The sequence below is a fragment of the Rhipicephalus sanguineus genome, chromosome 10 (genome assembly GCF_013339695.2).
Source record: "Rhipicephalus sanguineus isolate Rsan-2018 chromosome 10, BIME_Rsan_1.4, whole genome shotgun sequence".
Classification (NCBI taxonomy): Eukaryota; Metazoa; Arthropoda; class Arachnida; order Ixodida; family Ixodidae; genus Rhipicephalus; species Rhipicephalus sanguineus.
Genome location: NC_051185.1, coordinates 131,884,303 through 131,906,126, shown reverse-complemented (window position 1 = coordinate 131,906,126; position 21,824 = coordinate 131,884,303). Strand labels below are relative to the sequence as shown.

The 21,824-nt window shown below is 47.1% G+C and overlaps 1 protein-coding gene across 3 annotated transcripts in view; it reads right to left on the bottom strand.

The window, feature by feature from the left end:
• Positions 1-21,824, bottom strand: part of LOC119372459 (inactive histone-lysine N-methyltransferase 2E) — a 533,413-nt gene that overhangs the window by 28,954 nt on the left and 482,635 nt on the right. For all 3 annotated transcript variants that reach the window (XM_049419603.1, XM_049419602.1, XM_049419604.1), the window contains one exon: positions 6,782-6,852. In XM_049419603.1, the coding sequence (XP_049275560.1) occupies positions 6,782-6,852 (71 nt within the window). The remainder of the gene's footprint in view (positions 1-6,781; positions 6,853-21,824) is intronic.

Below are 21,824 nucleotides of genomic sequence, written 5' to 3'. Positions count from 1 at the left end.
AATGAGAAAAGGGTTGTGTCCTTGCCTAAGGTAAAAGCCCGCGCACTAGAACTTTGTAAGAACCTCGGTCTTGAGAATTTGCGGAAAAGTATTGTAAAATGTGCCAGCAATTCTTTAAACGTATTCTTTAGTGCCAAAACACACAAAGAAGGTATTCCTTTCAGAGTAATTGTTTCGGAGAGAGGCACGTGGCAAAACCAAGTCGCGTCCTATTTAAATGGCATGCTCAGGCGGTTGAAAATCAATGATCCATTTCTCGTAAGAAATTCTAACCAAGTGTTAGATTTCGTAAAGGCTCATGAAAACGTGTCCCTCAATGCCTTTTCCGTAGATGTGGCAGATTTATATTATTCCTTACCGCATGATGACTTGTTACGATGCGTCGAAGAATGCATTGATGAGTATGGGCCAGTAAAATTTTCCTGTGAAGCTGGTGTCGCTATCAGTGGTTTTTTAGAAATGCTTCAATTTTACCTCTCATCAACCTTCATTGAATGGAATAGTCATCCTCATTTACAAAAGAAAGGAGTTTGCATTGGCTCCTGTCTGGCTCCTGTTTTAAGTGACCTGTTTTTAGCAAAGTTTGATCGTGCCTTGTCCCTACGCTTAGCGTCACGTAGAACCTGCCTGAAAATCTTCAGATATGTAGATGATTTTATTGTGTTCGTTGACTGCTCTGTGGAGCTTTTCCAAAATGAATGCGATGACATCGTATCGATTATGCGTAAATGTTTTCAACCCCTTGTTTTGACTATCGAAACGCCTGTTGACGGAACCCTAAGGTTCCTAGATGTATCTTTTTTGTTCAAAGATCAGCGCACCTGTTGGTGTTACGCACCCAGGGCGAATAAGGCGCTTTTACCATTTCATTCGTGCCATTCCAAACTGATAAAGCGTGGTATCACCAAGTTATGTTTTAATAATACACTCGACAAGTCATGTTGCCATCTGATGCAAAGCAGCTTCAATGAGCAAGTGTCGCGACTTTTGACATCCGGGTATCCCACTGATTTGTTAGTATCGGTAGCTGAAGGTGTACTGCGGCACCTAAAAGCTAGTCGTGCCGTAAGTAGCACCAACGTAAGTCCTGCTGTTGACAAACGCAATGTAGCTGTAATTCCGTATATCCACCAGGTATCGCACAACTTAAAGAAAATAGCGGCTCGGCACAATGTTCAGGTTGTTTTCACAGCGCCTGAGAAACTCTTAAGTTTGTGTAAAAAAACTAATCCAACGAAGACTAAGGACAAGTGCGGTAAGAACCACAAGAGAAAGTTTGTTGAGTGCAAATCAGGTGTTGTTTATCGCATTCCGTTATCCTGCCAGCGCTTGTATATCGGACAAACAGGAAGGTGCGTGAACGATCGTCTTCGAGAGCACCACTATAAATGCAATAAGACGCCCGCAGATGGTTTTCTGGCAATACATTGCCAAGAATGCGCGTGTGTGCCATTGTTTGACAAAACTGTCATTGTTAGAAATAGCAACTGCGAAGTCACCCGATTGATAGTAGAAAGTGAGCAGATTGACTATTACGGTAGCTCTTGTATCAGCAAGACTTCGCTAACGCTGTCTGAGAAAGAAATTAGCTTCCTGCGCAAACCATAAACATTTTTCTATTGTGTGATTCCGCTGCAGTGTTTTGTTTTTTGTTCATTCGTCCGGTTTTGTCTGCTTCCGGTATCTCACGAAGGTCACATGGTTTTGTGACGTGTAAGTGAAGGCAATTTTGTTCGAAGCGATCAAGGAATAAACTTTATTGTTGTGAGTAGCGCCCATGTGTCTAGTGTCTCTTCCTTTGTGTCCTCGTCTACAACAGCGCTAAGAAACTGCCTTCCCAGAAACAAACGCAAAAAAACTGCATCCATTCCATACGATCCCGGCATAAGCGAAACCCTGGCAAGAATTTTCAAGAGTTATGAAATGCAAGCGGCACACAGGCCCTAATACAAATTAGGAAGCCAACTGGTCTGCGTTAAAGACCCATTGCAACGAGAACGCTACTCTGGAGTGGTATAGACGGTTTCGTTGTTTGTAAACAAACTGGCATGCGCCGAACGGTCTGCCCAAGAAGACTTCCGGTGCGCCACTTCCGGTAATACTTTTTCAACGGTCCCAGCGGTGTTTTCCTGGTGTGTTTGAGTTTGTTGCGCTATTATTTCTGGCGCATTCCTTCAGATGTGTTTGGAGAGATGTCTCGGGTGTATATGAAGGGGCTCGACAACGTCGCACGGGGGAGGCACAAGCAGAAACTGCAGTGGAGAGAAGAATTTGCCTGATACGCTGGATAGGGAAGTCAGCTTTTCTACTGGAGCTAGAAACCTGTCTCCTGTCACAGCCGCGGACATAATGTAGTTTGTCTAGACACGTAAGGTCACGATAAAGTTATTATTGCGCTTGTGTCACAACGGGCACTCTTGATGGAGATCGGCGCCGATCAGAATCGATCGGGATCCAAAATATTCGGTGTGGCTGAGAAAATATAAAACGTACTCATTATGTGATGGGACGTCAGGTGAGGCTCAGTCACGCAAACTACTATGGTTTACTTACGAGCACGGTATTCACGTATAAAGCTTTCAAGTTAGCCTGCCTACATCTGCAGTTCACGCTCCAACCGAAAGATAAATTAGCTAGAGTGCAACGAAGTCCATTGGCGGCAACACGACAGTCGATGAGTCATTTGCTCGCACCGATGAGAACCTACTCGCAGGCGTCGCTCACATAATAAGCATATGCAATGGCGTCACTGCAATTGGCAACAAAACGTGAGCACCGTGACGTACACTGTGTATTCATGTTGAGCACGGCTGCTTTGGTGTCCCTAGTGTTGCTTCGAACAGTACACATCACTGACGAGGCTCCAACTAGAAGAAACACCTTTACGGTGGATTTTCGGTGTTAACCACCCAGGTGAAAATTTCCTGCTGGTTCGCTACTGGTTCCAGTAGTGATGGTTTATTAGCACATTCCCAGCAGCTGCTGGAACCAGTAGGTGATGGAACCAGTAGGTGATGGAACCAGTAGGTGATGGAACCAGTAGGTGTGGAACCAGCAGGCGATGGAACCAGTAGGTGATGGAACCAGCAGGCCACGGAACCAGTAGCTGCTGGTTCCAGCGCAGTTGGCTCCCCTCAAGAGCTTGTAGTTCCATTGATGTAGCTTTTTCAAAATCCCATTAAGAACACGTATAACACAAAAAGGTCTATTTGAAGTAATATATTTCATCTGAAAAATCATTGTATACACTTGAAAGAGTTCATTTTGCCGGCTTCAGTTTGCGATTGACATTTTGAATCTTTTTGGACAGAGATCCGCAGGAGGCCTTGATCCACAGCAGTGGTGTTTGTGTTGTTGAAGGTACCCGAGTGACGCGCAGGCAATCTGTAACAAAATAAAAGGTTTGATTGCCCATGCAGATCACGACTGCAGACATCTAACTTTTTCATAGCCATTAATTCCCTCAACAAAGTAGATTTAAACATATTGTTACGCTTGCGGCCGTTAAGGCTAGAAGGGGCCGTTTGTTACGTCGTGAAGGTGAGCTCAGGAGCAGCCGGCTAGTTAGAGATTTTCACCTCGTATTCTCCCTTTCTAACCCGGAGCGGCACTCACGATCACTGGTCTTCGTTGTTTTCGTCCATATGCGCAACAATGTTCATTCTTTTTGTTGCACGCAGACAAAGACTCCTTACACAATCCGGTATGTGTGCTTCGCGCATATATATACATCGCGTACTACACCAAGGTGAAATGACACTGCGCTTAATAAAGCACAGAAGCGGTCGGGACAAACGTTCGCTACATATTTGAAATATATAAGTGCAACACTTACCGACAAATGGAAGAATGAGAGCTGAGGAAATCGGTGTCCCTCGATCGGCACTGTCAAGACGCCGCATAGTACAGCACCAAAAACCACTCGGATATGCTGCTATTGACTCGTTACACTTTCCACAGATGAAACGTGAACAAAAACTATTACATGTTAATTAATGCCGCACAGGTTCTGCTAGTAAACTCGCTACTTCGCTGCACTAGCGAGCACACACATGCAAAGAAGGCATCACGACTAGCCAGAACTAGCCGTCATGTGCTGTACGAAGCTACGGCGCTACGCGATGTCATGATAATTTATACGGTGTATTGGCCACCATTGTAATGCTGTTACACGTAAATAAAAAATACAACTTTTTCAGAATGTAGTATTTATATTATAAAGTTGGTCACTATTTAGCAATAGCGTCGAAAAACATCAAGAAAAGATACGAGACTAATGCTACTGAGATGTCAACAAAAATGACCTCACTTAGCAATGCCGCGTTCTTTACGGCGGTGTTCGCTTCAGTTCGCTGCTGTCCGATCGTGGCAGCTGAGAATGGTGAATGTTCATAACAAGAAGCTCCTTTTCGCAGGGAAGTAACCGCTGTGCCGTGAACACTACCTGTTTGCGCAACGGTTAAGTATGACCAAACTTTAGTTGGACGTTTACATTAGCAAGATGAGCCGTGTCGGTCGGACGCACATCTACAGGAAAGGTCGAATAAGTGTGTTTTTTTTTCCGGCGATATTTTTTGTAACCCTGTCGTACGGGGCACTTTAGATCTCTGTTGTAAAATGTGCACTCTGTACAGTGTGATGAAGATTACGATCTTATGAATGCACACCATGCTATGTACGTCACTTGTTTATAGCGCACTGTTATGCAGCTGGAGTTGTTTTTGTACTTCAAAAGAGGATAATTTTCTGCTAGCACATTATTTCCCAAATGAAAGTGGAAAAATTTCCAGATGAAAATATGACTTCCCGACTCTGAAAATGCCCTTTCAAGCTAGGAATGGTTCTTATTTCCAGCCAGCTTGGAATGAAAAATTCCAAGTCAGAGCGATTTTTAGCTGAAAATGATGCTTGAAAGGGGATTTGCAGCTGTTAATTCACACCGATTTCATGTGCATTGCTAGAACCAGTTCAAGCCAACTGAAAACCAGCAGGTTACCTGGTGGTTCCAGCAGCATCCTAGGAGAAAACCAGTATCTTGCTGGAACCAGTACACAAAACCAGTAGGCATCCTGCTGGAACCAGTACAGTCAGCAGGATGCTTGCTGGGACCAGCATAAAACCAGCAAGCACCCTGCTGGAACCAGCAGAGGACCAGTAAGCATCCTGCTGGAACCAGTACAACCAGCAGGAAACCAGCAGCTCTCCTGCTGGTTCCACCAGAAACCAGCACAAACCAGCAGAAAACCAGCAGGAAATTTTCACCTGGGCAGCTTTCACATTTTGCTATCCACTTCAGGCATCAGTGCAGCTATCTGTCATGGGTGGCAGACGATGGCGTCCGACGTGTTCCTTGTAAGTGGGGGCCTTCGACTAACGTCTGAGCATTGTCTGAGTATGCATTGAACTTTACTTGTCTTAAATTTGATGAAGTGGGCAGAACAAATCTGCGCTCTTTGTGGGAATTCAGTTTTTGTCGCCTGATCGCTGCAATCCAGGCGCTCTTTCTGCCTTCATCTGTTGGAAAAGATAATGTTTTGACTTGTGATAGCAAATTAGTTGCGGATCGCAGACTGCATCCTGGCACTACACATCAGTGCCCGAGTTACGAGCGCTTCATCGGAATAATTTTATCCGCAGAAAACATCGAAACACAAGCAGTCACGACCAGCAACGCAGGCTAAAACCACGCTAAAACAAGGTAAACAGGAAGTTTTATAGGGAGCATTTCCGGTGAATGCACAATGTTGCCAGAGAACGGTAAGCGCTGGCGAAACCGTCTATATAAGATACCTTGTCAAGACTGCCATGCATCATACACAGGAGAAACGGGCAACTTCAAACGGCGTATCAAGCAGCACGAAAATGGCGCAGCTAGGGAACATGCCACCACCAACACACTAGCTGAACATCACCTTAGTACAGGTCAAAACATTGACTGGAATTCTGCGACTGTCATTAACACCAAAATATCACTGTCATCCCGCCTTCTATTGGAATAATTATTCATCCAGTCACACATCATACACTTAATCAAACATGTGAAAATCTACCTAATACATACACCAGATTGTTGCACCATCTACTATACGCATATAAAGGCACAGCCCAACTTGCTTCGCTTGTATGTGAACGTCATAAATTGATTTTCATTGAAACTTCGGTCACTGTTTGTTTATTCTCAAGAAATGCATACCCCTTGCTGGACAGTGTTCCGTCAAACCCTGGACCACTAGTTCCTTTCTGTGTTGGTCGAAGGCGCGCGGGTACATGCATATATGAAATATTGTTTCTGAAATAAAATTAGTTGCGAGTGTAGCGTCTTTCTTGTCCCTTTGTCCTTGTAAAAGTGTGCTACTTCGCCTATACCGGATGATAATACTGGCTCAGCAAAGACACATATGAGAAAATGATTGTTAACCCTCATGTGGCCATTCTAAAGAATTAAGACTGACATCGAACACAACAATGAGTCACTGACGAATCAAACGTGTGGCTATGTATGTGCATAGTCTCTCAGTACAGTAAAAAGCCTACTCTGGAGTGCTACCTCCATGTGTGACGCTAAGTGGCACAAGAAAGTGGTGGACCTTGCTTTTCAAAGGCTCTTTATAGCCCACGCACATCATTTATTTATTTAATTAATACCCACAGCGCCCATACAGGCATCATCAAGCACCCTTGCCATTTCGAAGCTCTTTCTTGTGCAGCTCCTTTAAGCACAATGCACATTTTGCACTGCCTGCATGAAGCAGCGCAAGGGAGACACAGAATGGGCCCCTACCTGCAGGGGCGGTGGCAAGTACCCTCCGTACATGTGGGGGGCACCCAGGGGCAGCAGGGCATCTTCGGGACCTGCGACCAAGGACTGCTGTTAGCCACAGAAATCTATAGTGGCACTTGGCATTCTTCCTAACAAGGGAACCACCCTGACCCTTCTTATATTCCTTACCTTTCTGGCTCTTTACTGCATTTAAAGTGCCGAGCTTTCCTTCATCGGCCCCAATGGGCTAGCCAAACTTAAGTTCACAACTTAAGGTATCATCTGGGGTACAGCTCTTTATCCAATCCAACATGGCGATGTGCACACAGTTGCATCTGGAGCTCCCATGGCTGCTCCAGAATCTTCAGCATACATCACTGTTTTCATTGCTCAAATACAGCGAGTAGCAAAAAGGGAGCAGACAGAACCTGTCATAAACACTTCCACCATGCAGTCAGCCTTTTCTTTTAAATTATCCCATTTCCACAGTTGGACTGTGGTGTGAAAACGTAACGTCGAAAGTGCTAACAATGGATTTAAAAATAAAAATAAATAACCCCATGTAAGGTAAACATAAAAATATGCACATTTAAACATAAGGAACCAGAATTACAATACATTCATAAGGAGGAGATATTCTCCTTTTGCGCTGAGAACTTAGTTCACTTGTTTTGCACACATTGTCCATTGCTCTAATGACATCGCACACCCAGTGGCGGCCACCAGAACAGTGCCACACACAGTAGCCACATAAGGATGTTCTGGAAATTTAGCCTCGAGACATCCTCTTTCCCTAGAAGGGGATGCACTCAACTCCCTTCATGCTCACAAAAGCAAACATACACAAAAAGGACAATGCCAAATTTTAGCAAGCATGTTATTGTGACGGCATAGTGGCCAGCCCGAAATAAAGTTGAATCAACAATGAGCAAACCGCCTGTGCTTGCTCGCAGTTTCATTAACACTTTGCTGTAGGAATAAATTAAACACACCTAAGCATGGCCGCTGGATGTAAATACACACAGTGCGGCCTGGCGCATCATGCAGCTTTCTGTGGGAGAGGGCATGAAGGACCCATGTTGCAGACGTGATCACTCAGGCGCCGTGGAGGTGGCTCGGGTGCGGGAGTGTCGCGGCGGCCGCTTCAGCAGCCTTCACACGACCGTAACGCAGGTAGTACTGTTGCTTTTTACTGACTGCACTCAAATCAGTTTTCCCACACCTATACCAGCCATGACAGTTGTAGTTTGCCTGATCTGGTTCATTATCAACTCTTCTTTGTGACTACATGCCGAGATCCCTACATTTTTTCATTTATTTTTATTTTTTCATGCCCAACTGCTTGCTTTGTATCTGAAAGAATAAGCCCATTACTGCAAACCCTCATTATAACAAATTGAACAGGATGGCGAAAAACTTGTACATATGCGATAAACTCAATAAAAGCAACCACTCGGTAAAAGCTAAACTAAACTGCGAGGAAGTCTAAACGCGAGATGTTCAGGTATTCAGGGAAACAAGAAAGGTGCAAAGTCTGCGGCATTTGTAACCTGGCCATGACCAATCCCTGCTCTAATTTGCTCCTACATTACATGGCTGCCATTCACGCGTTCAACTCCTTCGCAGCAGACGGAGGTACTCTCGAGCCTGTGCCGTGGTTGACATTTCATGTGGTTCTTTGTCCACTGGTTTTTAGTCTTTGTCCGGGCCACAAAGAACAGTGTCAACTATTCCAGCATCCATAGCAGGGACAACAACAGGAACAGCAGCGTCAGCCAAAGCAAACGAGTCCAAGTCGACTTCCACTTTGCTGGCAATTCTATGCACTGCCTCAGAGAGATCGCTGCAAGTTTGGACACTGTTGGGCTCACTGGCACCGCATGGGAAAAGCTGGTATATGCAAAGTAGTTGGCAATGCGCAAAGCAGGCCACAGAAGGGTATGCATAATGAAGCACTTTGCACTCTTTCTTTTTGGAATGCTCAAGTGTGCAAGGAGGATTATTTTGTAAGGTGGTACGCCAACAAAACTGCCACTTGCAGGACTAGCAGAATACATGCAGCAACCAGAAGCTCACTGGTCTACAATGAGGGCCAAAAGAGAGTCCTTCAATAACTTCCTGCTCCCTGTCATCAAGCTATAGGAGAGCTTCATACACTGCTCAATGGTGCCACAACGATATGCCACAGAAAAGTGAGCTAATAGATATAGTGCGTTCTGCACATATGAAGGATAGCGATGAAATCGATGGTTTGACGATAAATCGTCTGGTTGGGAACAGGCATAGGGTTTCTTACTATAATACCTAGAGAAGAATCTGGCGCTAGTGGCTATGCGGGCTCCTTGAGCGGCGCTTCAAGCACCATGGGAATTCTCGTAAACTGTTGCGCGTGAAAGACATAGACGGGGAACACAAAAAGACACACACGGAGCGCTCCGTGTGTGTCTTTTTGTGTTCCCTGTCTACGTCTTTCACGCGCAACAGTTTACGAGAATGACAAACCAACAAGCCCAAGTCGACACCCTTCTCAAGACCATGGGAATGATGGGAAGTACGGGCTTCGGATGGATTAGGTTCTTGAGATTCGCGACGCTTGTTTGACGAGGGTAAAACAAAGTGATATGACATATATTTCCAATTAAAACTTGCTTCATTCTTTTGTACGTGAAACTTATTACAAAAAGTTTGCGTGACCATGAGATGGAAGTGAAATCTGGACAAATTCAACGACTAGGGTATGCATTGCTCTGCAATTGTGTTCCAGATTTGGCATCACCAAATAATGAATTATTTTTTTACAACACTTGAAAACAAACACGCTTGTTTTTTCCTCAAAAGTAGGCACTATCTTATATGGAAATAACAGTGCTGTATTGAGTGAGAAACACTTAACTTATCGTCTGCTGCAATGCCAGGTGCATCTGTCCAAGTGGTCTGTCTACAACGCATCTCTCGTTTTGTTGTGAATTCAAGTCAGAGGAGCATGACGATGCATCTACTTAGCTTCGCCGTCGTTTTGCAGCCGATTTGAACAAGTTTTGGCAAGATGCGGATATAAAAAAACGTGAACTCTATGCAATATCCTGCACTGGCATGGGACGCTACATTTATGCGCAGCGGTGAGTGCACGATACTTTACTAAAACTGTCATATACAACCTGTAAAGCTGCAACGAAACAGCAAATCAAGAGATTTAGCGGTCTTCAGCCTCTATGAACAACAAAGGCACTGCTTGAGTGCTTTGAAGCACACCCCACTACCCATGCCTCATGAAGAACGAAACTGAAACTGTAGAAAAAGATTCGTAGACAGTTCGCTAGCTAACGTTATCCAATCCGAAGCCTTTACTTCCCATCATTCCCATGGTGGTTGAACGATCGCAGCGCCAGTTTCCTCTCTAGGTTATTGTAAGAAACTCTATGGGAACAGGCAAGCTGAGAAAAAAAAAAATATATAAACGCCGACCAAAATGAAAATGAAAAGTTCACGTTCACATGAAGGCGGCCCGACAAGGCGAGCTTATGTCCATTTCAGTATGTGACCAAAACACCTGGTGGAAAATTGCCATCATTCCTCTTCAGAGTTTCCCTTGTACAGTGAAACCTCGTTAATACGTACCTGCCGGGAACGCGGCATAACTACGCACTAAACGGTAGTACGCATTAAACACCAAGTACAAATTTGCATCTCCTAGCGTACGCCATCGCCGCCAGCAAATAAATAGAGTGCCACAGCAAATATTGCCTAAAGTACCCATCGCAAAGCCTTTTCTTTCTTTTTGCCAAAGTGGAGAAAAGATCCTGGCACACTCGCACGGCCGCCCGATAGCGCGTAGTGGCGACGCCGAAGAGCATTTCGAAACTATTGCAGGGTCCGGGATACGCGGTCAACGCAGTGACCGACATAGCGACAGAACGGACAGTGTCTGCTTTCCGCGGTATATGTGCGTGCATCTAACCGCGATCTGCTACTGAACGAAAACTGACACAGTTCCAGTGAAACGTGGTACGGCCGCGTGGAGCCGATCGCCTCCCGGCTAGTTGTGTGCAGCGCGTCGCCTACTCGGCTCACGCCGTCACTACCGGGCCGCTTGCTGTGCCGCACGCGCGCATTTATCGTGGGAATCTTGTTCGTACCTACTTCGCTCCAGATCGTGCACAGATGCGGCGAGTAGCTTGTTCGGTTAACGCAGCGATGACGAGCTTCATGCAAGCGATGCGCCCTCCGCGATGCTCTAGCGGTCCTGGCAGCGGACGGAGGCGCGTTGGGTGGTCGCCTAATAAAAGCGTGCAGTATGGTTACACCCGCGCTACGCTTGCTGTATCTTACACGTGCGTTTAGTGCGATAGCGTCAATGCAGCGAGGTTTCTCGGCGCCCGCAACGCTAACTACGCAACAGCGATCTGCTTTCGCTTCTACAAAGCGGTGCGCGCCTGATGACGGCTTAGTAGCGTTTGCTGTCGGGCTAGTTGGTACATCGCTGAAGTTCTTGGTCCCTGTCCGAGCATTTGTGCCATTAATTCAACTTCAGCCTTGAAGACGGCCGCGCACAGCGAAGCGGCAGCGATCGGCGGCCCATCGCGTTCAGGTTGTCGCCTAATAAAAGCGTGCAGTAGGCTTAAAAAGCAGCGCTGCGCCGCACGCGTGCCCGAGCAGATAGCTGAAGATACTTATTGTGATAAGGTTGTCGGCGATAAGTCATGTCGGCGCGTTCGTCGGTGGCCGCCACCTCACCTTCGTTCTTTCCCGATGCTTACCCGCAAAGGCGTCGCCGCAATCGCGCGGAAGACGGGATCGGGGATCGACTGATCAGCGCACTTCTCAAAAAGGCGGAAGACCTTTGGCGGCACATTCTGGCGTCGGGAAGTTGAGCGGCGCAGTAAAATTTTATGGCACAAAAAGTTATCGCGGTACGCAGGGTACGCACTAACCGGTAGGCATAGGGCGAACCACTACGGCTTAAGCGGTCAGCGAATGCATTGGGCTCTATGGGACTCGGTCGGGGATTCGTCGCAACTACGTTTTAACCGTTAGTACGCTTAAAGCGGGTACGTATTAACGAGATTCGACTGTAGTCTGGAAAAGACGCAATTCGAGAGATTGATGGTGCAGTCAAATCCCGCTGAGGCAAAAACCAGTCAAAAAGACGCCGGACAAGGGGAAGAAGTGACACACACAAGGACTGGACTAGCAACTGTGCTTTATTAGCTGACAGCACCTCCCAGAAGAACCACGGCGCATGCGCTAATCACGTAAAACCATGAAGTCAAAACCCAAACCAAGAAAAAAGCAAAAGCAGAAATTGGCCTACATACCGGCCAAGAATCTACCGCCAGAGTGACAGGAACTCGCATTCTTTCTGCAGTAATGAAATAGACGTACTGCTTACACAATCATCGCGGTGCGTGTTTATATGATAAGCCTCAAGGATTTCGCGCTCCTCCTTGCCCCTACCTCTACCTAAAATCTTAACATTGGAAAACAGCGGCACACAACCACAGAACTGGCAGTGGCGGGGAAGATTAGCCCTGTCTGACGTGTTCAACGAATTGTGGTGCTCGCGCAGTCGTTCATTCAAGCATCGGCCAGTTTGGCCGATGTATACTTTTTCGCATGTTAGCGGAATCGCATACACAACATGTTTCGCGCAGGTAGTGTACTTGGTTTTATGCCGAATAGAACACACCGGAGTGCTCGTGTTTCCGCGAGCAACACGTGCACACAGCGCAGAAAGTTTGCAAGGCGCCGAAAAGACAACATCTACGCCCTGTCTCAGAGCGACTTTTTTCACATTGTGGGAAACCTTATGTATGTAAGGCATCACTACAACACTCTTCCGCTGGGAATCAATTGGTTCTGGACGTCTATTCGCCGACCTTTTCACCTTTTGCAGCAGCGTTTCTGCTACAGCTGTCAAGACCTGCCTGGGAAAACCCGCTGCTTCCAAGCGCTCAACCTGACAATCAAAACTCGACTTAACGCAGTGGTGGCAACTCTTCTGCAGTGCATTACGGAAGCAGTTACTCGCGATCCCTCTCTTAACAATTTTTGAGTGCGCGGACGAGTAGGGTAACAAGGCTTTCTTGCTTCTGGGAGAAAAGCACCAGCACAAATGTCCATCATCCCTAAAAGTAAGCAAAAGATCCAAAAACCTAATGGAATTGTCAACCGGAAGTTCATGAGTAAAAGATAGGGCGTTAGAGCAACCTCGGAAGTAACTCAGAACTTGTTTTGCTGCCAGTGTGACGGTGTCATTAGATGATAACTTTAAAATGATCAAGAAATCATCAACATATCTAAAGATATGACAAACACGTGAATCATGAAGAGAGCCCTGAAGCAGGTTGTTAAACTTGGCTAAAAATATCTGGCAAAGAATCGGTGCTACGCACGCCCCAATACAAATTCCTTTTTTCTGTAAGAACTGCGAGCCATTGAATTCCACGACCGTGGAAGAAAGATACATAGTTAACAGTTCAAGGAACGCGTCAACGGACAACCCACAGGCATTTTGAAAGGAAACAGGACCATTCTGATCAATCAGTTCACGCACAGCTAAAAACAGTTCACCATGGGGGATGCTATAAAACAAGTCCTCTATATCAACAGAGAACGCACCATTGGCGCCTGGGAATCCTTTCCTGAGCAGCTCAACAACACCAGAGGAGTCCGCTACACTGTAAGGATCCTGCAAGGTCAAGGATCGCAGATAGCGCTGCAGAAACTGGCCCACAACTTTCTGCCACGTGGCCGCCTCTGTCACAATAGCCCTCAACGGGCTCAACGGGCTAATACGCAAAAACTAGCTATTCGCCAACGACCAGGTATCCAACAACACCGAGATGCAGGCGTGCTATCGCGGAGCGATGACATACGCCTTATTCTATCCTACTCTTATCATCCACTCTCGGCTGGCTGATCCCGTTGATAATGCGGACAAATCGTTGCTCTGACCACTGGCCGCACTGGCCAAGCGCGAAAAGCACGAAAAGCATTGGCATTGGAAAAGGCATTGTTCCATGATTGCAAGGCACCTCAGGCTACAGCGTGGACAACTGAGCTTCGGCTTCGGATTGTCTGCGACTAAGAAGCAACTCAAGCCAGTTGCAAAAGCGGGGCAGTCCCATCGCCGTTGCTATCCAGCGATGGCAGCTCCCATGCTCAGTCAACAGCGGCGGTTTCTGGTGGTGCTAACACGCGATTTAGACATTGTAGACGTATTTTTATGTTATAAAATGCACCAAAACATTCGAGATTGTGTTTATTGCATGGCAAATTAACATTTTGAGCCTGGAATTGCATCCTCAGATTTTCTTGAAGCGGAACGGCACAAGAAAAAGTGTTCGTTGTGGTGAGCATATTTATGCATTGAATCCTACGGACTGCTGACGGGAAACCGAGAATTGTTTGTTGTACCGGAAATTTTGTTGAAGCGGCGTTTGACTGTAGTACCAGTTTCTATCGTTTGCAATTATGCTCGCCTTGGCTCAGTGAAGCGCATCATTAGAAGTTGTCACATGTTCCGCAAGTGCTCTGGAGACAACATTCTCTCCGACATCCATACATGTGGCACTTCACCACTCTTTCAGAATATCCACGCTCGCTGATATAGTAAACACAGTCACGGTCTGCACAGGGAATGCTATACATAAACAAACAACCCCTGGAAACTTTTATTTCTTCAGTGGGTCCTTCACATGCAGGCAATTTACAGGCACGAAGACGTGCCACATGTACGTCGAATGTCCACAGAACCCGCGCCAACGTTTCACTAACACCCGGCACACATAAAGGACGGCTGCACGATTTTTGGACTGCACTGTGCGTGATGACTCGTTGCACGCACACTGTTCTACGGAACGAGCAAAACTAACAGGGTACCCATTGTCAGATAGTTGGCTGCACACCTTGGACAGGTCATCTTTGTTGGAGCAAATCCTACGTGTTCTCTCTGTATCATGGAAGTGGCAACCATAGGTCGGCAAAAAGATTGGAGCTCACTCAGACTCACTCGTGAAATATATTTTGCTATGAGCACTCACTAGCACTCAGACTCACCAATATTTTCCTCAACCACACTCACCAACATATCACTCAGCCGGACTCGTGGCTTCACCCAAGTCTGAATGAGCCTGAGTGAGTGAGAAACTCATGAACGAGTTTCTCGACCCATGGCAGCAACTGAGCGCTTGTGGCAGGGCAGGTGGATTGGCTTGTAACACAAGTAACGACCACTATGTGTATCCGTTCTATTGATAGAACAGAGACCGTTCTATGACCATTCTTGCCTATTCTCATGTCTTCACCGTCAAACTAGCCTCCACCAATCACGTGCGGCTCGATAGAACGGACCGCCTCCGTTCTCTGACAGAACGCTTACACAATAGCCCCCCAAAGCAAAGGTGGCAAGAAAGACATCCAGAGATCTCCATTTCATTTGAGAGCTCAATGGAGGCTGCTCAAATGCGACGAGAATGCCTCTGAAGCTTCCTTCTTGTCAACATAAAATCAGCCATCAATGTACCGCAGGAAAATCAGTGCAGGGCAGTTGTCAAAGCTGGTGTCTCCTTTGACTCCGTGGTAAGGTTTGCCGCCGTAACTGACAGTGAAGCACCCATCGTGGTTCCATGTAGACGACATCGTCAAACACAGTGTGTTTCCCAGGCAGAACTTCAGTAGCTTGAGAAAGATCAGGTGTGTATCAGTGATCTGTTGGACTGTAAGGCAGCCTCGCACACTTCCACCGCCAGATCCACTGGAACACTGGTGAAACGTGACATCCCGTGGAAGGAAACTAATAGTCAACGTCCGATTCTTTGGACTCCCTAGGGACCGCAAAATCGTCCGAAAAAATGAATTCATGCTATTTTATTCCGCTAAAGCGGTCAAATTGCCGCAGCCATGTCCGAAGTAGCTTTAATGCCTCCCAGTACAATTATCAGGCGTTTTGGTGCACGACCAGGCTCTCGCAAATACATGCGGTACCTGCTGCGAACAGCGCTTAATTGCGTGCCAACTGCCACTTGCAAGTTTGCATCTCATGATGAGTGCCGCTGATACAGAAAAGTGCGGGATATATTACGGCTCTCTCGCATGGAGCGTTTGGAAACGATGACGCGGAACACAGAAACTGTGGCGGGAGAGCGGACGACTCGTCCGGCTTTCCCCTATGCGTGTGCGCACGTAAACGATGCACACACACATCGCTGAATCTCCGACGACACGCAGCATTTGCTGCCGTGCGAAGCCGATCGTTTGTAGTTGTGTGCAGCACATCGGCAACTAAGCTGACACCGTCACTGTACTGTTGCTGTATCGTACGCACACATTTATCATGAAAGTGTTCGTGATGCGCACTTTGTTCCTGTGGCGCACTTAGTGATCTTGCACAAAGAGGCAGCATGAATGGCGGCGCGGCGCGTTTGGGTTCTCGCCTACTAAATGCGTGCAGTATGCATACAACTGCGCTAGGCCACATGCACTTCCGGGCAGTCAACTGAAGATGCTCATCGTAAGCGTTGTCAGCGATTAAGCCGTACTGGCGCGTTTGCCAGCTGCCGCCATCATGCCTCCGTGCATTTCTGCTGCTTATCCGTAAAGACATCGCCGCACGGCGCCATGATAGCGGCCCTTTGAATTTCTGGTCTGCTTCACCCCATAACGCTTTGGCATTGCGGCAAAGCTGACTTTCGGACTCTGCTACTGTCGCAAACAGATCGACTCGCGAAAGCGCTGGTTCGAACCTACGAGATGATAGACGAGGCAGAGGTGGGGCCTTCAAATATTGCCTTTCGGACCTGCAATTTGGGCAGAAAGTCCGAAAAATTGGATGCGGAACACTTTCAGCGTCCGAAATTTCGGACGTTCTAATACATTGACGTCTATGGGGCTGGTGACGGTGCCGCAAAAGCGTCCGAATTTTCGAGCACGTCCGGAAAATCGGGCGTCCGAAAAATCGGCCGTTGACTATTCCTGTGGTGACCGGACCTGCGGCCATAGCGCACAGTAGTGAAAAAACAGTAGCTGCTGTCAGGGGCACAGGCACACTTCTAGAGTGCGAGTGGAACGCGGGCGGAGAGGAACACGCAAACACACACACACAGCCAAAGGTAGTGTCAGGGGCACAGGCAGTAGGTAGTGTCAGGGGCACAGGCACACTGCCTGTGCCCCTGACACTACCTTTGGCTGTGTGTGTGTTTGCGTGTTCCTCTCCGTCCGCGTTCCACTTGCACTGTAGAAACTTGGCACAATGACCCCACAAGTCATGCGCTCCACTTTTTATTGTGGATGGATGGATGGATGCTATGAGCGTCCCCTTTATAATGGAGCGGTGACATGTGTGCCACCAGGCTCGACAAAAAAAAAAACTTTTCCTTTTTCTTTTTATGTTGGCCTCATGCCTTGTCTACTTCGATTAAATCGATCTGAATATATATAAAAAAACAAATTCACAGCCCAGTTCTCTGCCCCTTACGACAGAATGCCCATATTTTCCCCACTATTTATTTTTGTCCTGCCTCTTTAGTTTTCTGCCACCAATACTCTAACCGACTCTTACTTATTTCTATCGCGGGTGTGTTCAGCTTTCCCTTGTTGTCCCTAAAACCCAAGGCTGCATGTAGGCTCGTGCCCAAACATACACCTGCATGGATTTCTCCACATTCAATCAGAACATGCTCTGCCGTTTCCTTATCTTCCCCGCAGCATGTGCATTGTTCTTCTTCTTTACTGAATCTCGCTTTATAACTACGCGTTCGAAGGCAACCGGATCTCACTTAAAACAATAAAGCGCTTCCCCTTGAATTATCGTAAAATGCCTCCCTCCTTATTTCATTTTGCCCTTTCGGTAGTTATTCAAAGCCAGTTTTTTCTCCATAGCTGCCGTCCAGTAAATCCTCTCCGCCTCTTTGACTTTTCGCTCAACTCTCTTTGTTGACATATTGCTTACGCTACCAGCCGTATATTTACTAGTGAGCCTCCTAGTTCTCTTTCTCCGCTGTGTGTCCACGCTCTTCCTATACAAATAATGGAACACCTTCTCTGCCCATCTACTCTCCTTCATATTTCTTAGCCTTTCTTCGAACCTTATTTTGCTCTGAGCTTCCCTCGCCTGAAAACCTGCCCATCCCATATTGCTCTTTACAGCCTCATTTGTCTTCTTCCCGAGAGCGCCTAACGCGAGGTGTCCCACAGTCGTTTGATTGTACCTCTGGCCTCATGCACACCACACCTTTCCATTACACCTTTCCACAGACTTCGAAGCACCTCGTACTTACTGTATCCCCATAACGGTCTGTGCTTCATTATTGCAGCATTCCTCTTTCCCTTTGCTGCCGAGGCTTTTTCCTGTACCTCCATGTATCTATGTATATTGTACATAGTACAAATAGCACCACCTGGTGGTGCCAGTTGCCACTACTGTGTTTTCACTACCATGCTCTATGAGTGCAGGTCCGGTCACCACAAGTGGGCGAGGAGGATGAGATTTGGGTCATTCTGAGATCACATGCTACGAGACCAAACCATCAGTGGCATTAATGACATGCCAATGCAAACGCAGTTACAGGAAACAGCCAATTCAAGGGGGGACGCATCCTTTGAAAATAAAAAAATTGCGAGACACTCGATTTTTGAAAAAAACATATATTTCAGTTGTACGTATTACAAACTACCTTTCCTGTAATTATGAACACCTAATAAATCGTAAAGGTACGTAAAATCGGGTAATAATGAGCAGCAGCAGCTGCTGTGCTGGCCAAACAAGCACCAAACCAAGCCCAACTTCGAGCGAGCACCATTCCCGCGCCGTTCAACCGATCAGTGTCATCTTGGTTTTGTTTTGTTCGTGAATTCCTGCTCATTTCATTACCACCCTCGGCGGTAGGGGTAGTGCTGGGCCGAAGCATGATTCGCGCTTATGATTGGGGAGCTCGCAGAGGTTTTCGAGTTTTTGCATCTCGCCTGCCGACTAAGAAGTGTCACGTGCCTACCATTGTGTTAACACACGCCAGTAGTCACGGTACACGCGTTCGGTGGGTTGGTGTGCTGAACCGTTATATAAACTTTGTTACCATGGTCAAGCGCACCGCCAACAATGATTATGACGGTCCCTTGTGTCAGCAAAGCAGCCTCTCTTATCGATAAAGACAATTGCATTGACGGTGTCAGCGCTTGTATCTCCAGAGTGTGCCAGCAGCACATGAATGCATATTTGAAATGTTCTTGGCGTCTCTAACCAACCTCCGCGATCGCAACCCCGACCTTGTATGAAAACAAGAAAACAAAACCAGGAAAGGTGGTATTTTTTAAATCTGCAGGGTCGTTTTAGACCAAGATACATGATCGAAACTTTCGAAGCCCAATATCTCGAAATGACATGTTTGGCTGGTGAAGCTGCTTATCAAGATGTATTTCTAAAATCATTCATCCGATTTCCATCAGTTTTTTTTATTATGAACCTGAATAAATTTCTCAGGGAAAGACAAGGCTTTTTTTTTTCAATATATTGTGTCTGTATAGAAAAGGGATCACTGCGCTACCTAACACACATGTAACAACCACACACACACACAGGCGCCTCTGTGGTTGTTACGTGTGTGTGTCAGGTAGCACAGTTGTCCCATTTGTATTCAGATGCACCAACTCGCCCAGCAGCAAGTTCTTCTAAACTACATATTGTGTCTGTAATTTGTAATAATTAAAATTTCACTGATGAAAGCCTAATCAGCAACACTACATTCAGTGCTCTGCTAACATTCTTTAGCAAGGAAAAAAGAAGGGGGGAGTTAAGTTCGCCAAGCCGAACGTTAGCTCGAGTGAGACCTCGGGCAGTGCGCAGAACACGTGCTCCGATTGTTAGAGGATTAGTCGCAGCCGACCCCACGCCACTGTTCACTTGGTCCGATAGTTTGCTGCTTTGCGGTAAAAGAACCATTAGTTTCAAAGACGCGCGGCCATTCCGCCGTGTCATCTGGAGGGGCACGAGAGTGGACAAAGAGCCTCCCCGACGGCGTGCGCCTTTTACGGCTTCGGGGGAGATAAGAGACATGGGTCATGGATTGCGCGGCACGGAAGACGAAGTTGCTTATGCATTGTTGGCGACCCTCGGACCAATTTGTGTGTTTGCGAGCAATGTTGCCATGCCAGACCAGCTGTACAGTGGTCGTCTCGTCACGTGTAGGCATGCCACATACAGTAGCCCGAAACCTCCCGGTGCCAGCAGCATCATTATCTGAGTGGGGCCTAGATGCTGACAAAGCGGACTCTTCGGCGGCGCGGGTCTATGACTTCAAAAGGACAACAGTGAGGAGAGGTCCCGCGTTGACAATGCGTGGGGCGAAGGGCGAGATAACTTGTTCATTGTTGCCAACATTCTAACCAGTTGTTGTGTTCGCGAGTGATGTCGCCGCGCCAGGCCAGCTACACTGAAATGGACGCAAGTTGTAAACAGGAGAGCCCTGGGGCACTGCTGTAAGTGTCCCACAGTGATGATGGTGAAGCGCTAAAAGAAACGGAGACTTACGAAGAACACAGGACGCAGCGCAGTCCCACAGTGTTACGTGAACGATGTGTCTGGAAGGCGGGCTCGAAAGGGGGCGCTGAAGGTGCCCCGCCTCTTTTTCTATCTTACGATATCACGCACTCACTGGTCAAAATTGAGTGAGAAGTTTAAACCATGGTTTCGGCCCACATCGCGAGTGTTTATAAACGGGTGTGTATGTGAATGAAGGGGAGAGCGTGAGCCGGGCATTGGCCGCCGCTGGATAGTCCTGTATGTTGATCCGATCTGATCTTGCCTTTTTGCTTTTAATAAACAGTTTTGTTTTTGGAAGTTGACTCCCTGGTTGCAAGGTGTCTCCGGACGCTAAGGAAGAGGCATCCCTAGTAGTGGGAAACGCCTAGCCTCCTACCAGCCTGGGACAGATCTTAACTGGGGGCTTTGTCTTGCCCCAAGGTACCCATCCAGGAAACTTCATAGTGAGTTTCACAGTGCTAGCACATTTTCCAACTTCTCCAGGCCCTGACTAAGGGCCTGGAGAAGTTGACTACTTTGACATATGGCTGTAACTTGGGAACCAGTTAACACAGCTGCACGAAAGTTTGTGGTTATTTAAATGACTTTGCTTTTAATCTATCCTGAAAATTTCATTAAGATATCTCAACAAACAAAAAAATTGCTCTTCCCAGGTGCCTCTCTCTTTAAAGGTGGAAACCGCAATGGGTTGGTACAGTATGGGCCATTGAGGCTGCTCGCAAGGATTCCCGTACGCTGAGCGCTCACCCAACACCACAGACGGAGCCAGCCCAATTGACAGCTGAAATTGCCATGGTGGCAACAAAAGCAGTGTAAAATGGCCGTCGCGAACGCCGGTGTTTCTGCTGCGGCTGTACCGATCAAGCACACCAGTGCCAACAAGTCAATTCAGAAAAACTTAGCAGTGGGCTAGTTGGTTAAACATTATTGAAGATTTTTGCGCAAACTTTACAAAAAGGGACTGGGAACAGAGTAAGAGCACACAAACGGCACATATGAGTGCAAACTAACAACTGTTCATTAGAACTATGGAATGAAATATATACGGTAACCCACGCATGCGCAGCGCTGCCCTAGCTACGACGCCCCCTGCTCTCCTTTATCATCTTGATTTCCATATCGGTGAGCGCAATAAAGGCGCGCTTATACACTCGCCTTCTGCTGCCGTTCTAATAATGAAGGCTTCGACGACCTCCCTTTTGGTGAGCTTGCTCGACGTGTGCAAAATGTCCGTTTCTTCAAACACCGGATGACACGTGCACCTGCTGCAGTGTGTCGCCAGATGCCCCGGAGCTTGCAGGAGGCCACAATTGTGTCTATGTTCCTTCAGCCTCTCATTGACACACCTTCCCGTCTGCCCCATGTAATGAGCTCTGCAGGACAGTGGAATTTTGTATACCACGTTTTTTGTGCACTCAACGAACCTGTTTGCATGTTTGGTCAAACACACTGCTTCCTTGTCCCTGTCGGGGTCGCCGTTCACTTTTGTGCATAGTCCGATGAGCTTTGTCGGCGCAGTGAAGACCGTCC